Source organism: Microtus pennsylvanicus, chromosome 1 (genome assembly GCF_037038515.1).
Source record: "Microtus pennsylvanicus isolate mMicPen1 chromosome 1, mMicPen1.hap1, whole genome shotgun sequence".
Lineage (NCBI taxonomy): Eukaryota > Metazoa > Chordata > Mammalia > Rodentia > Cricetidae > Microtus > Microtus pennsylvanicus.
Window position 1 is genome coordinate 186,163,755 of NC_134579.1, and position 17,073 is coordinate 186,180,827.

The window sequence follows — 17,073 nt, forward strand, 5'->3', positions numbered from 1 at the left end:
AAAGCACACTTGATAGCATCTTTATCTTATAGACCAGCATTTCAACACATCCATTTGTGAGCTACAGAAGCCCTAGTTCCCATCATGACAGCATTTTGAAATCAAATCTTTGGGAGGTGATCATTGTTAAACTGAGGAATGAGGATGAAGCCCTAGTGATACAACAATAGACTTGGAGGAGGAGGAGGAGGAGAGGGGGAGGAGGAGGAGGAGAGGGGGAAGAGGAGGAGGAGGAGGAGGAGGAGGAGGAGGAGGAGGAGGAGGAGGAGGAGGAGGAGGAAGAGGAGGAGGAGGAGGAGGAGGAATTGTCTCTCTGCCAGCCATCTCAGCACACAGGGAAAAGAGAACTGTGTGCAGGTCCTACCAGCAACCAAATTAGTTGACAACCTCAGACCATTCAGCTTCCAGAACTGTATGTTTTGTTCAAGCCACCTAATCTGTGATAATTTTTGTTGGAACAATCTGAAATGATTTTTAAAAAGGACTATGTTAAGTGTCTTTAAGTGGGAAAACTGAGGCATAGGAAAGTTCTCTCTGAAGCCCAATTGCCCAGCTAATAAGTGAAGAGAGGAGATCTGAATAGAGGCAGTATGACTCTAGGGCCTTTGAGGCTGAACATTTTTTACAACCTTGAAGAGACAAAAATAATTCATATGGGAGATCTAGCCAGCCAGTAGTGAGACCTCCTTGGCCCCAGGCCATGCTCTTACCACCTAGTCTTGCTTAAGAGAGCCACCTGCATATGGCAGAGAGGCGCGTTGGGCCTGTCTGACCACATTAGAAGTCAGGCCTGTGTGAGAGAGATAAGGCTGGAACTCTAGAGGGCAAGGCGACACAAAGGACAACCTTGAAAGCTAGGCCACAATCTATTTACCTCATAGTCTCATATTCAGAACATAAAACCCTTCATGCAAAGGAGGCCGGCCAGCTATTTTCAACACAGAGAGAGAATGCAGACTAGAAAACAAATTAGAAAAAGCAAATGTTTCAGATGTGTACAAACATATTTTTAAAAAATAGTAAGTTACCAATAGATGGTGAGTTTCCTGGAGGCCCTTAGAAGAGGTTCTACACAGGAGCATCATTAACGCCAAAGACTTCTGACACCTCTCTTATGTTCCAGAGTTCATGAAAATGACCTCCATAATTCTTTAATTCCTTTCTTCCTTCATTCTTCAATTCTTTTTCTATAATACATCTATTATTTGAAAACTTAAAATCCTATTTTCATATTTTACAACATGTAAGTACTATATTATGTTGTGGTTCCCAAGTTCTCGTCAAAGGCCACCAGAACTACGCGTGTGATGGCCAAAGCTAAGTTGACTTACTTATTGCCATCATTGACATTAAACAACATGGGGGAATTGTGCAACATCTCGGTGAGAAGGATAAAGAATGACATGATGCAACAGTTAGACGTGTGCTTGGCCTCCGTAGATGGAGCAAGTTCCCAGATGCAGGAGTTTGCAGTCCCTTCAGTCATTAGCAAGTGGAAGTGAAGCCCTCAATGCAAAGTCTAGTGAATCTTATCTAGAAGAATGGAGGATGGCTAAAGCTGTGATTAATAAGGAGCAATAACCCCTCCTATTAGGCATGAAATGAGCATTGTGGTATTTTTATGATCTATACAAGGACATGGAGCTGTCAACCCTTTGCCAACTTTACAGAGCAGACCAATTTTCAGTTTTCTTCATCACTATCACAGGTTGGCCCTGTCTAAAGGTAAATTACAGATTATAGGGGATTCTGGCACAGCATGTGCATATAGCCACATACTACAAATCTTGATCACAGGTTCAACCTCGCAAGCAAGGTCCTTGCAGTAGGGTCTGCTCTCATTCTCCCTTGTGAACTACAGCTATGCTGATTGGAATGGAAATCTTGATAATCCAACAGTCCTTCTAAATACAACCAATTACCAGCTGATGACCTTTTGTAAAAGCTCTCTGCAGTCCACAGTTCACTCATCCAGAAAATGGGGTAGCATTTACCTCACAGAGTTCTTATAATAAGTGAATGGGTTGGGGGAATAAACAAAAAAATTTAAAACATGGTAATTTCTCAATAAACTGCAGCAAGTCTTCATATTTACATGACTATCTGGCATGGAAGTCCATGGGTAAGTGCCCACTTATGGTAGTTTCTCTTCTATTGAGGACAGCAATGCTAAGTATTCAGTGCATGCAGGAAAAAAATGTGCTTTGTCTGACCCTAGCATGGCTACCAAACCATTTACTAAGATGAACATGACCTGAAATCTTTTTCAGCATCTGCTCTCACCCCAGCGGGCACCGGAGAGGCTCATTCAGGTGGCGGAGGGCAATCTGAACACCCTCGTGATGGAAATGAATGAGTTGCTGAGCAGGGTGAGTGGAAAAGCCACAAGTCTCCTTAAGCACACAGACCGCACAGAATCAGTTTTCTCCTCACTAAAGAAAACAGCAGTGCTATTCTGAAACCTTCTTTCTAATTTTCAACTTTGTTCATGGGATCCAGGAGTAGTGGTTGGCTAATTCTTCTTCAGAGGAAGTCTTATTTCCCAGTGACCCCCCTCCAAACACACCCACACCCACCCCCCACCCACCCCCACACCACTAAAATAAACAAGGTTGACATACTTGGCATGGGTCAAGGAAAAAGATTAATAACAATTGTGTATTTTGAGGACTTTACCTAGTAGCCTCCACTGTAAATTTTTTCTAATCAGTTCTAAGTTTCAAAAACTCTGTCCTTGTTTATGTAAAAGAAAAGAAACACAAATGAAAATACTTATTGTGTCTTTAATCTTTGTGGGGTTTCTACTGTTCTGGAGAAATACAGTCTCAAGTAGTACTCCTACTCCGAAAATGAAATCTTTATTATCAGAATCTGGAGTGTTTAAGACACCATTTAGTCAGGCTGTAAAACCCATGCTGCTTCTATCTGACTTTCCCCAGAAATTGGTAGGTTTAGATTTTCAAAACTGCAAAAGGGTTGAGGTTCTTTTTAACCCTTGGAGACTGGGGAAAATAACATAAAGTCTGCCATCTTGTGGACAGAAGAATACATGAACATGAAAACTAGCCTGAATCCCAGGATCCAGGGGATTATATAAATTTAGATTTAAATGACGAAAGATGTTGCAGTTTGAAGATTCTTGGATATTACTTAATCTATTTAAAGAAAGGCATTGTCCAGCCTTAGCAGAGAAATAGATTAACAATGGACACACAACCTGATAAAGTTAGGGTGCTGTGTTTCATGGATCATCTACGTTCCCCATGAACAAATGTCTTCTAAACGCATAGAGTTGAACCACAGTCCTGAGGGTCCAAATCACATCAGAAATACCTTTTTGAAGACACAGCACACCAATGCAGAATTATATATAAGCTGAACAGAGTTTCAGGCTAAAGTAAGTGATGCTTTTAATTTAATGACAGTAACTTTTAACTTGTCACATGAATATTACCAAATAAGATAGTTTAAACAAGTCTTGCTAAGTTAAATTCATGTCAACTCATTTCTGTTTGTTTGCCCTCTTCATCCAAAGTTCAGATTAAGAGTTGGCAGATAAAAAATACTAATGAGTCTCCATCCATTCTGTTGGAGCTGTTAGTCATGTGTGTGTGTGTGTGTGTGTGTGTGTGTGTGAGTGTGTGTGTATACGTAGGATGTTATAATTTTCTTCAAATACACAATAAAGCATGAAATAAATGAGCAAAGACATACAAAAGAAATGCCTAAAACTGAAGTAGTTTAACCTGGTGTGGAACAATTAGAAAAGAAAGTCCATGGAACAGGTAGCACTTCCCTCCCTCGCCAGTTGACTGCTGGGTCTCACTATTGTGGGCACTATGGCAGACCCGCATATACAGGTGCAGGCGAAGCTGACACTGTCCCTGTTCTCACTGACCCTCTGTAGCCTAGTGATCTCAGTCAAGAGACACGAGTACTATTTCCCCAGAGGTGTCTAATCTCTTTTTTGTCTCAACCCATGTGTTTTTTTTTTCAGCAGACTAAATTTGTATGCTTTTAGAAACCTTTACAGAACAGTTAAAAATGCAAAGCAAAACTGAATGGAAGGTGCAGGAAGTTTCTGCACATTTTCCACCCTACCACATTCGACTGCCCCACTGTTTACCTGCCCAGCTAGAATGGGAAATTTGTCGATGTCAGGGAACCTACAGCGTTACAGTATTATTGTCCAAAGTTTCTAACCCACTTAACCTTCACTCCTGCCGGTACACATTGTATACACATGTAAAACAGTCAATATCCAACATGATCGTATCCTACGGAATAGTTTCTCTATGCTAAGATCTCTCCATAGTGTGGGCTTAGCCAGAATACAGTGGAATTGGAGACATAAATGCGGTATTTTCAGACTGGCTTTTTCCCCTGAGTTATACACACCTAAGGTTTCTCTCCATCCTTTCATGGCTTAATAGATCATTACTTTTTGGCTCTGAATAATGAATACTCTACTGTCTTCACGCATCACAGTTGATTTATCCATGTACTTAATGAAGGATGTCTTGATTGTGCCCAGGTTTTAGCACTTTGAAGAAATTGACTATAAATATCTCCATTCAGATTTTTGTGTGGGCATAGTTTTCGATTCATTTGAGTACATATCAAGCAGCATAATTGCTGGAATGTTTCTTAAATGAGTGTGTTTAGCTTTATAAGAAAGTTTCCATCTCTTCCAAACTGCGTGAAACATTCTCAGCAGCACTGAATGACTGTTGCTGACGTACTTGTCCTTAGTGGATTCTGGTATTGTTATATTCCGGGGGTGGAGTCATTATAGAAGCAGAATATCATGTCAGCTGTTTTTTTTGTTTTTAACATGGGTGCTGGAGATCCAAACTCAGATCTTCATGGCTGTACAGCATGCATCTTACCCACCCAAGTCTCTTCCCAGTCTGATTTTTGTTGTTGTTGTTGAATTTTAGGGATTCTTTGTATGATAAGTAATAGTTTTCTGTCCTGTGGCTTATTTTTCATTTTCTTAAAAGTGCAAGCATTTTTTGTTCTAATGTAGTCAAGCTTATCAAAACTGTTTCCCCCTTAGTCTACTGCTGATATTATAGCCCAGAAGTCATCCCCATCGCCCAAGAGTGTCTATATTTTTGGTTTTTTTCTTACATTCTGGGAACTTTTTAGTTTGTCATTCTACACTATGACCCATTTGCGCTTAATTCCAATGTTATTTTTTAAATAAACCTTATATTTTATATTTTTTTACATATTTAAGAAGTTACAAAAATAGTGCAGAGGTTCTTCATGTAGCCAGTTTCCTTGATTTTTAACATCTTAAGTTACTACAGCACATCTAATGGGCTATTTGAATGAAAAGTAGCTTTATTCTAAGATCTTCAGTTCTTCCATGTAGAAATCACATCTTCCTAAATTGATCTACTAACGAGACTCTAAAGGTGATCAAGATGCCCTTAAAATTCAGACATTTATAGAAACACGTAAAATCATAAGCAGAAGGATTGAGGTTTTGGGTATCCTACAGTAGACTACAGAGCCAGCGCGTGAGCAAACAGTCATATGATTGGGCCAGAGCATGATCCATTCAATGGCTACAACTTCTTGTTCTCCAATACCTACTGTGTTGGACGAGGGTTTCATTGTGAAATTTACCCAGGTCAGGACCCAGGCCCATGAGAATCATGATGCTGGGATTTTCACGAACACCTCATAGATGATTCCTACATCAGCCAAGGTTGAGATTCACTATGGTCCCAAAGTTGCCTCACAGCTAAAGCTTCTATTCCTCTGACGGCTAGTCTTTATATCGGTTGAGACACATGCAGTTTCACTCCACATAGCTGGTGTAACACCTGCCTTTTCGCCTAGAAGTGCTTACATATTTTGTGTTTATCTTGAAACTGTGATCTATTTCCCTAACATTCCTGGCTAAACAGATTAGCATGAGAGCAGCTAGAAAACATGTAGACAAGTCCAAAATCAGCCCTGACTTTGAATTTCTCTAAAACTGTGCCAAAATGAGGTAGCACTTATGCGAAGTTAGATACTTTCTTTGATAGTTGCCTCCCATGTGCTTTGTATCTATGAGAAGGCAGGGCTACCAACAGCCTGAATATCATAATTAAGCTTTTCTTGCTTTGCCTTTTACTGTCTGTTGAAAATCAAGCTTAATGAAGATGAAGCATATATAAAGCAGCGAAACTAGTTTTTCAATATTTAACGCCTGCAATGGCATGCGTTTATGATGCTTTATTTTCATTTTTCAAAAATTAAAGTTCAGGTTGATAGCATCATACTTTATTTATCCTCCTGTGCTTTTAAGGGGGTGAGGGTATATGCAGCAAATCCTGCTGGCTTGGTTTGCACTTTTGAAAAGTAACACAGGACATATTCAGAAAGACATACCCTTAGAAATGTCTCTCTCACCATTCTACAGGGCTAGGTAACAGCTTCCTGTTTCTTTCCTTGTGTGTTGTTGGCCCAACAACTTGCCTGGGGAGTGAGTTACTGCCATGTAGCTAGACAGTGAAGTCTGAAGATGACCCTTGAAAATATTATGTAAATGACTATATCTGAAATTTAATTATAGCAAGAACCCATATAAGGCTGCAGATGCAAAGGTGGATGGCATTTAAGCAATGTTGTCTATTAGGCAGTTAGATTTGCTCCATTAGATTCCTGTTTTAACATAGAGAAGCCCGTAATGAAAGACACTAGTAATATCCAACCAAGAAAATGAGGTACTGAATTTAAGAGGCATGGTGAGGCCTGTTTGAGTTACCACAGGGAAGTAAAAGCCATACCATTCAGAAGTAAATTAACGTCTGCCTAATGGTCAAGCATACTGTCTGCATATAAATACTCTAAAATAAATCAACAAAAATCTAAAAGCCAGGGGAAAACAATCAAGTTGAGTGAGCATATTTTCAAAAGATAAACGAAAGTAAAGAAACGTGTTGGTGGGATTTCAAGTGGCTCATTTAGATTTCCCATACTTGCACTTCCCTTGTACAAATAGGGCCCATGTTTTGGTGTGTCTCTCTAGCAGGGAAGGTAGCTGACATGGAGTGTGTGGTAAGCCCTTGTGCATCTGCACAGAATCTGTCTGGCAAAGGCTGGCTGCGTAACCTGGCCTTTAGTGTTTCAACCCACACAGGCAGTGTCGTGGTGCTAGGGACTTCATATCTACTTGTCTGCTGGAATGTAGCCAAGAGGCGAAACTATCTTTCATGCTAAAAAAAGGGGCTCACCCTAATTAAGCCCCGAACTGTCTAAGGACTCCAACTGTCCTAAGCCTTCACCTTGCTTTCGCCATCCTGGGGTCTCATGTGTCATCACAACTCTGAGATTCCAAGAGGCTACAAGGTAGAACGTGGTGTTCCTGCAAATGGAGGGACGTTTGCCTGGCTCTCCTCCCAAGTACTCAGCTGCAGATCATAAGTAGCAGTTCCATATGAACAGTGAGAAATGCCCAGAAACCTGTTCTGCCATCCACATTCACTGGCAAGCAAAGCACCAGGCATATGGTCAGTCTGAACGACACTGGGATTTCTCCAGCAGGCTTTAGCACTTCAGAAGGGTGGTTGGTTTCATTATTTTTATACCAGCCAATCATCCAACATTTTAGATCCCCTGCTACTTGCCACATACCATGACTGGTTTGCTCGGGAATAAGAAAGTGAGACAGAATCATAGCACCCAAAGGTGAAAATTAGATGACAAATTGTCTAAAAACACTGGTAAGTTTTATGAGAAAAATGGTTTGGTCACCTATTTAAACACATTCAGGGACTATTTACTTTTTGAGCTTAGACACCATACTTAGAGCTGGATACAAAATGATGAACACAGCAGATCAAAACTGTCCCTCACTGTGCTTACTTTCCAGAGGAGAAGGGAAGTCATTATATAGGTAAGTCAGTTATTTATTCATTAAAATAAATGAGATTTCCAAATACATTGTGCTGTGGAAGAAATACTTCTCTACAGTAAATCTGGAGACCTAGTTAAGGAACCCTGCTAAGAGAAAAAATTAAAAGGGATGAATGAAGGGAGGTAAAAACCTCTGAAAGTATTAAAGAGAAGCCCATTCTGGTCAAGACAGTAAGAAACCAAGGGATCCAAAGAAGAGAACTGTTTGGTTTATGTGATGTGTTGAAAGGGAGTCAGGGAGACTCATTCCATCTGGCCTTAGGGATCACCTTTGTGATCATGATTCTCACCTGAGTAATACAGGAATACTGGCATAATGTGAATTTGAATTTGTGTTTGTTAATGAAGTCTCTTACATAATTCTCCATAAATGGAGTAAGTCAAGAGAAGAATAAAATGATTATGTTCTTGGCCATCTAAATATGAGAGAGCATACTAACATAAATTTTAAAGGAGTAGCTATATTAATTTTTCTTTTTCAAGACAATGTCTCTCTGTAGCTTTGGAGCCTATTCTGGAACTAGCTCTTGTAGACTAGCCTAGCCTCAAACTCCCAGAGATCTGCCCACCTCTGCCTCCACCACAGCCCGACTTCTGTATTAAATTATTAAAGGTTAGTGTGCCTGTTGGTGTGACTGTGTGATTGGTTGGTAACATAGAAAAGATAGTGTTATGGCAAAAAATAAACTTTAGGTCAAAAATATATTTTCTATGTAGTAGGGTATACTGGTGCTTGTGGATACATTCATTTGTAAGATAGTGGAAGATGACCATGTTGAAGATCAAGTCCATTATGGTGTTCCGTGACATGTGAACATCACAATGGTATCAGAGAGTAGAGTCGGGGTACAGTTTAGATCAAAGAAACTTCTAGTATATTTCAGGTTGACAAAATCTTAAATAGTTTACCTTAGTTAGCAACCAAAGGAAACATTGAAAAATTGTGTGTGTGTGTGTGTGTGTGAAGCTATTTTATTTGACCCATCTAAGCATTGGGTATATTGAGTATAAATAGCTAGAGAGCCCTGATTTGAAAGAAATTACTAGTATACTTAACAACTGACATACTTAGAAATTATGAGCACAGTTTATTTCTAAAAAGAACTGTAAAAAATCTAAAGGAAAAACAATCCCATGATTAATATCTCAGAAGACTAAATCAGAGTGTTAAGTACATTGATTAGCAGTCTCCAGGTCACTGCTCCCTGCTGCAAACAGGAGTTTAAGAGGGTTCCGATGGCTGCTTCCCTTTTCACCCTTGTGACTTTAAGGCTTGCAGATGTAAAAATTGGGTAACAAGAGTTGGAGTTTAGGTTCCACCGTTAATTCAAATTCTTGTTGCCCCTGCAGGTAAAAAATAAAAGGAAGAACAATTCCTCAGGCATCTCTTGCCATGCTTTATGTTAGCCAAACAAACATTTGCTATTTAAATAAAGTTTAAGCCCATGCCATTGTGCTATAAACCTCGCATTATTGTAAAAGAAATCTTTGACATCATCCAGTCTATTGTATTTGACCTTGTTATGTCTGCAAAGAACACTTCAAATCAATCCCACTGTGTCGAAGGTATTTCCAGTATGATCCAACATGAGTATGTTTTAGGTTGCACTTTGGAAGGTAGAGTTGTTTGGGGGCTTTTGTTTCATTTCGTTGACCATGGTGTGTGATTTTGTGATTAACAGCCATATTTCTAGTGATGTCATATAGGAAAACAAGCATTAATTCTGCCGTCATGTTTTCTTGGCGTCTTGGCAGTGTTGCAAAGCAGGCGTTTAGTACTGAGTAGCTAAATACTCCCCGCCCCCTTTGTTTCCTAATTAGCATATTGATCTAAAGTGAATCCATAGGCTCAAGCTTATTGAGACAGACGGCCAGTTCCTCCCTCAAGAGATCATTGCTGCACACACACGGTTTCAGAAAATAAAAACTAGACAAAACTGTAGCATGTGGAGGCTGAGGATTCCATTAAAGACTTTTGGCATTGGAGCCTGGAAGATACTTCAAAATAACTGTGTATTAACACGTTTGTGTCACCACATATAGCAGGGGTTTTAATAGGACCAAACACAGCTCTCTGATTTCCATTTAATAGAAAAAGTAATAAAGTTTAATTGTATACTTGAGAGCGGGGTGTCATTGCCGGCACATCTGATCAATAATTCATCGATTGCCTTTGGCTCAAAGTAAAATCTGAAAGAAAATGTAGCCAGTGGGAGCTTATCTAGCTCGAACTTCATCGTCTCTATTAATTATACTTCTCCTAAATTTGGATCATTAGGCGACCAAAGTGACAGCAGATGGTGAGCAAACAGGACAAGATGCTGAGAGGACCAACACAAGAGCAAAATCCTTGGAAGAATTCATTAAAGGGCTTGTCCAGGATGCTGAAGGTATGAGAAGATCACATTTTTTATTTTTATTTTTCTCCTACGGAAAAATTAAAGAAAGGATTTTATGGGGCTGCAATTCCCCTTGTAAAGACGTGTCTTTTCTAAATTCAAGTCTTAGGTTTAAAGAGTATTTTGGTTGAGCTACTTGGGGTCGTGATTAGCTGAAATCTAGTCTACCAAGTTAAAAGAGCAATGGTGGTTGATTATTTAATGGTTATGGGTGTGGAATAGGAATCAGTTCTAGGATAATTAAATAATTAATTGAAAAACCTATGCTTGGCTCTTTTTTCTAAGCAAAGCCATCTACATTTTATTAATCCTTTCTCTTTAAAACTTATTTTTGTCATCCATTTGGTACATGAGCACTGCTCTTTCATGTCTCAAAACGGTCCTTCAAGTACTTGGTACCGGTTCTGAGAGAACATCTGTTGCTCAGGATTTGGCTGCATGAGTTCACTAGAGGCTCCCTGGCATGTAGACCACAATTCCCCAGGAATTAGTTCTTGGCATCTCCCTATATGACTGAGAATTAAAGTGGAAGCCGCTTCTTTGGGCACAAGCCCAGACTAAGAAGTCCTTAACACTTCAATCTCTATAAATAAATGTTCAATGTGCATGCATGCTCAGAAGGCTCAAAGAGTGGCTTCTTTTCCTTAAGAAGCTAAGCATCTTCGTTGCTCTACAATACTGCAAACTTTTCAGAGAGAATGTAAGCTAAACTTAAAGACAAATTCTGACTGGTGATCCAGCAACAATAACGACCGACTCCCTTGTTGCGTGGAGCAACAGCGTTTTCAAATGAGTCCGTTCTGAAGTAGAACACGTTACATTCTCTAGCAAACTATCTCAGTTAACTCGCTGTGCTCCCTGGTCTGGTCCATGAAACTGTTGTGTTCTCCCTGGCATTATTTTCCACGGATGCTGTTTGAAAATGTCCCCAAACAACAAATGTATGACACAGACCCCCTCTCTTCCACACGGATCTCTGAAGGTAACCTTTCCCATCTTCTGTCTGAAGTCTCAAATATTCAACATCCAACAGCCTTTTAGTGCCTCATGTTAAAATCATTTCAGCTTTGGCTTGGGGGTTAGTGCTTAAGAGGAGCTGCTGCTCTTGCAGAAGACTCAGCTTGGATTCTGAGCACTCCTATTAGGCAGCTCAAATACCTCCTGTAACTCCAGTTCCAGAGATTCAGCTCCCTCTTGTGGCCTGTAACGGCATCTGCATGCATGTGGTATACATACAAATACACAAGGTGTGAATACAAATAAACAAAATTAAACAAATATTTTGTAAAAACCACTTGTTTGTAAACATAACTGTTAATATACGCTTCAGTGGACACCAGGGTCATCACTGCTTGCTTCTGTTTTGGGTTGAATCCCCTACTCCCACCCCAGAGAGAGACACAAGTATAGTTGCTAGTTTGATCAGCATGGGCTTTCTTTTCTGGTGTTTCTTTGTTGTTTTTCTGGATACCATCTTACAGTTTGTACACCACACAAAGTCACCACTAGGGACTGTATCGTGAATTCTAACTGCACTTAATAATAAAAACTCCGAGTCAGCTATCAGGGGTGAAAGAATCAGAGAAGAGAGGCCAGGAACTAGGGTTCTTACCTCTACCAACATTCAGACCAAAGGGGTGATCCTGTCCTCAGATTGTCTGTTTCCTCTGACTGACTGCTGTGAGCTCCTGTTTTTTCCAGCCTTATATTCCTCTCTCTACCCAGCCATAGCCCTTTCTGTCTCCACCTTCTTAGTGCTGAGATGAGAAACATGTGACCCCCAAATACTGGGATTAAAAGTGTGAGACACCACATCTTGACTCTGTTTCTCTTTTATACTAGATCTATTTCGTGTAGCCCAGGGTGTCTTAGAACCTACAGAGATCCGTCTGCCTCTGTCTCCCTAGTGCTGAGATTAAAGTTTTATGCCACCATTGCCTGGCCTCTATGGCTAACTAGTGTGGCTGTCTCTGCACTCTGATCCTCAGACAAGCTCTTTTTGTTAGATCATAAACAAATATCGCCACAAGGGTCAGTGTAAATATTGTTTTTTTACCAAATCTATGGTCTGTACTCCAGATGAAAAAGCATTGTCAATTGTGAGAGGTAACTTTCATTTCTCATATTATGCTTTGGTCAGATGATCTGAATACATTTGTGCAGCGACAGCACCATTTTCTTCATGTAAGGTGTGTTGGAAGGAACCACTTGTTTGTCCTGGCCATCAGAACCAAAATAACCACACAGAAACGTATTGATTCAATCAGTGCTTGGCCCATTAGCTCTAGCTTCTTATTGGCTAACTCTTACATCTTAGTTTAATTCATCTCCATTAGTCTGTGCATCACCACGAAGTCATGGCCTACCAGAAAAGTTTCAGCACGTCTATCTCTGGTGGTGGCAGCTCCATGGTGTCCCCTGACTCTGCCCTTCTTTCTCCCGGCATTCAGTCCAATCCTCACCACCTACCTAAGTCCTGCCCTATCAACAGGCCAAGGCAGTTTCTTTATTCATCAATGGTAATCACAGCACGCAGAGGGGACTCCCACATCAAAGGTATCATGTGGGATAGCTGTATCTGAGGAAATAGGAACACAGCTCACTTCTGCCAGCAGACACTCACAATTAAAACAAAGTTCAAATTTGCATATACCAGAAATATGCTAAATTTCAGCTAAGATGTTCTGTGAGATTGGCTACAGAAGGCTTAACAGTTTAGGGAAGAGGAGAGAAAGGGAAAGGAGATGAGGAGGGAAGACAATAAAGGGAAAAGGCAGGGAGGAAGGGAAAGGATTGCCTAAAGATTATACAGGTTATCCTACACAGCCACACTTTCTTTTCCTTCACCTAATCATCAGTAATGGGGGTATTAGGAAGACTTGCATTTTATTAGTGGCAGTACATTGGTGTGGAAAAGCGAGTGCTTCGGCCTGGCATTCGTCTCTTTCAGTTTTGTTTAGATAGATGAAGTGCTCACCTATCATAAAGTCTTCCATTATGAGTCATGACCTCTTCACAGACAATCAGCTTCCATTCAACCACGATGTACTTTTATGTCTACTGTAATTGTATATCTACTATGCCGTGACTCTTGATCAGATCATGAGGGAGCTGCGTTTTATCTCATGGGTTAGAATTAATGAAGGACAGAGATCAACTCCATTAGTGTTTATGTTGTGACTTATAGCGGGACTTTATTAATACTAGACATCTTCTTTCTTGTCTGGTTCTCAGAACAGACAAGCAAATTCCCTCCAGGATAAACTTACCGGTAAGAGGGTTTTTCAGATTTAACAGAGAGAGCATATTTGCTTCCTCCCAGGAGTGGATTGGGTTTGTTTAACAGATGCTTTTCTTAAGAAGGCCCCATTTGTTCCATGTTGCGCATAGAATGCTATCATGATTTGAAGCTGGTTTAGGATATTTCAGAACAAACAGTATGGCTTGCCTTTCCATCTAGAAACATTTCCTTCAGTCTCATTTTTTTTCTTTTCCTCTGGTTTCCCCTCATGGTGATTTTACCCTGCCTTTAAAATATTTTAATTACCATAAAACCCTTTTCTGAAAGAAGACCAGAATAAGTAGAGTCAATTCAAGTGGTATATTCTGCACTTATTTTCAACTCTGTAGGAAATGTATTGAAAGGGGCACTGCATACCTTGGAACGAAGAATTAAGTAACATTGATCTTTAGTTTAAATACTGATTCTACCTACATAAGCAGTAGAGGATCAAACCTTGTTTGCCCAACCAGCTTTCTTCTCAGTGCTGGGGACTGAGTTGAGGTTCTCACGCATGCTGGGTAATGTTCTACCACTGACCTCGGATCCAGCCCCTCTTAGTTACAAATTTTGTTTTCTTCCTCAGTTTAGCATCATGTTGTTGCAACCATTTGTGTGTGCCCTGATGGTTTCTTTATGTCTTCACATTACATTTTAATTGAAAAAATGTGGCATACATATTCTAAAAGATACAGCTGAGGCCGGTGTTTCCTTATTCTTATTCTCTGGTCACTTTTTTTCCTACCAAATTCTTCTCTGAGGAGAGTTATCTTTGGGAACAGACTATAAAAGACACTTTAATATAACAGAGGCCCCATCTCTACCTATCGTCACACGGAGTTAAGTTTTGCATTACGATTTCAGAAGGAAAATAAACATGATGTCTACGGCTCTGATAATCAGGAACAAGTGTTTGCTGCAACAGATTTCTACACGAATACATTTACGAGGAAAAGGGGTGATTTGGAAAGAGCAGTTGAGAAATACACAGCTTTTTGCACTTGTCAATGTTCTTTATACCCCAACAAAAACTTCTGGAGGACTTGATCAAACACCGGAATGCTCGTTCTTGGTTGGCAGACTCTTTGTCTCAGTCAGTCTGTGGCAGGACCTAGGAATCTTCATTTCCAAAAAGCTGCTGCTGCCACTGAATGGGGCACCACATTCCCGAATCACCTAGTCAAAGACCACCCGACTGCTGTGTGCATCTGACTTGGGAACTCTGCACACTGCAAACCTGAAAAAAAAAATCTCTCCAGTAGGGAAAGTTCAAGATTTATTACAGCTTAAAGAGGTCTTCAAATAAACCTTTAAAAGTTAGAAAATACCTCTAGGGCAGGCCAGACTCCTCACTCGGAGGATTTCCGTGGTAATAATGTAGAAGTATATATTCAAAAGACAAAGAGCTTGAGGAAATATCTCCCTTCAACTCACCAAATTAACGTCCCATAGAACATCCAGAAACTGTGAGGCTAAAATGAATGATAGAGCCACGTAACTGTTTCAATTCACCAAGTTTTTAAAGTTTCATTTGACAGAGAGTTCTTTTTCCAAATGAAATCATGCCCAGAACACCAACCTATCAAGCAGTTTTTTGGCAGAACAGACATCATTTGTAGAGTACTTGAAGCTCCTGGAGAATGCTAATATCCCGAAGAGCACAGTTTGAAATCCCACTTACTGCATAGTAAACACAGTCCCCGGGATGGATGTGACTGCTGAAGACATGCATCTTTCTGGCCCAGTCTACGTCCCTCCTCCCTAAACTGCTGCTCCTTCCCTCCTTTAAAAACTTAAGATGAGGGAGTTGTGAAGACACAAAGGCAGGTCCATGTTCAGTGACCTCACAGATGATAGCGTTTGCATTCTCAGTATCCTAAAATGGACTGGGTATGACTGGTCACCAATGCAAATGATCTTCTGTATTCAGGCACAAGGTGTTAGCCTATATATCCGCTGTCTTTACCTTTGACCCAAAGAGAATCTGAATCTGTTCCTCATTTATATGTCCTCCATTTGAGGCTAGACAGACAATACTTTCATTACTGTGGTTTCTCAACAGAAGTTTAACATAGAGAGCTATGTCACATTTTCTTCATTGCTGCCCAATGTCATGGTACCCACCTCTGGTTCCCAAGCAGGGACACCCTGGAGATAGGGAGAAGACCAGATGTTGAATGCCAACTTTGCGCATATCGTTTTCGTTACTTAATTTACAAAAGTTGCCTTACTGTCCCCATTCAGCTATAAATGAAAAGGCTGTAAAACTAAATGAAACGTTGGGAAGTCAAGACAAAACTGTGGAGAGAAACTTGCAAGAGCTACAGGACGACATTGATCGGATGCTGAAGGAACTCAGAAGGAAAGATCTTCAAACACAGAAGGAAGTTGCTGAGGATGAGCTGGTGTGAGTAGATGTTCTGCGGTCTTTTCATTTCATCCTTTGAACAGCATTATTAAGAGTATCCCATGTTTCTATCCCATAGGTGAACAGAACATTTTTCCCCCAGGGATGTTTGCTATTATTTATTTTTCATGCCTTCACTTAGTTCCCTATTTTGCCTTAAAATAATTAAAAGCATGTTTTCCTATCTATAAAATAATAAGTAAAGGAACCTTTCCATGTTGCCTTTTATAAGTAGGCTTATAGGCTTGATTTGCTAATGACTGGTATTAGGAACGTTAGAACTATCAATATGCTTACTAGGCTGGAGGTGTGACTTGGCTCGTAGGGGCTTGCTCTTGATGCATAACACCTGACTTTGATGATCAACACTACCTAGAGTGGACATGATGAAACACCTGTAATTCTAGTACTTGTGGGATAGAAAGCAGGAGGATCTGAAGCTGACAGTCATTCTTGGCGACATAGCTAACCCAAGACCAACCTGGTATACATAAAATTCTAAGGAGGAGAGAAAGAGAAGGAGAAGGAAGTGGGGAGAAGGAACAGAAAAGAAAGACAGGGAGAAGGGGAAAAGGAGGAGGAAGAGAAAGCAATGACCACCAATTTGATAAATAATAAATAAGTCACATTTTACCATTTTAAGAAATGCTGGTAACTTAAGTCAAAGACTTTCTAGATCACTGGGTTGTAAGAAAAAGTAGAGTCAATTAAAATTAAGAGGTTTGGGGATTTAGCTCAGTGGTAGATAGACCTTAGCAAAAGCAAAGCTCTGGTTTGGTCCTCAGCTTAAAAAAAAAGACAAAATGACAAAATTATGGTATTATTCTAGCATGGCAAAACCCTGAGAGTTCTATCTACAGTTGCCGTAGCAAACAGTCTCTCCTCATAGTCAAAGAAAGTATCACATTGTGATGGGACAACTGGCATTTTGGTGTCTTTGCTTTTGTATGTATAGTAAAACCAAATTTTTCTTTCATTGGTCACACTGTGACAATGGCATAATGCACCTAAACAATTAAAAAGTATAAAGTTATTACTATATTTAACAGTATATTCTCAAATTTAATAAA

The 17,073-nt window shown here is 40.1% G+C and overlaps 1 protein-coding gene across 3 annotated transcripts in view; it reads left to right on the top strand.

The window, feature by feature from the left end:
* Positions 1 to 17,073, top strand: part of Lama2 (laminin subunit alpha 2) — a 579,970-nt gene that overhangs the window by 449,002 nt on the left and 113,895 nt on the right. For all 3 annotated transcript variants that reach the window (XM_075946853.1, XM_075946864.1, XM_075946871.1), the window contains 3 exons: positions 2,271 to 2,369; positions 10,196 to 10,307; positions 15,841 to 16,003. In XM_075946853.1, coding sequence (XP_075802968.1) covers positions 2,271 to 2,369; positions 10,196 to 10,307; positions 15,841 to 16,003 — 374 coding nt within the window. The remainder of the gene's footprint in view (positions 1 to 2,270; positions 2,370 to 10,195; positions 10,308 to 15,840; positions 16,004 to 17,073) is intronic.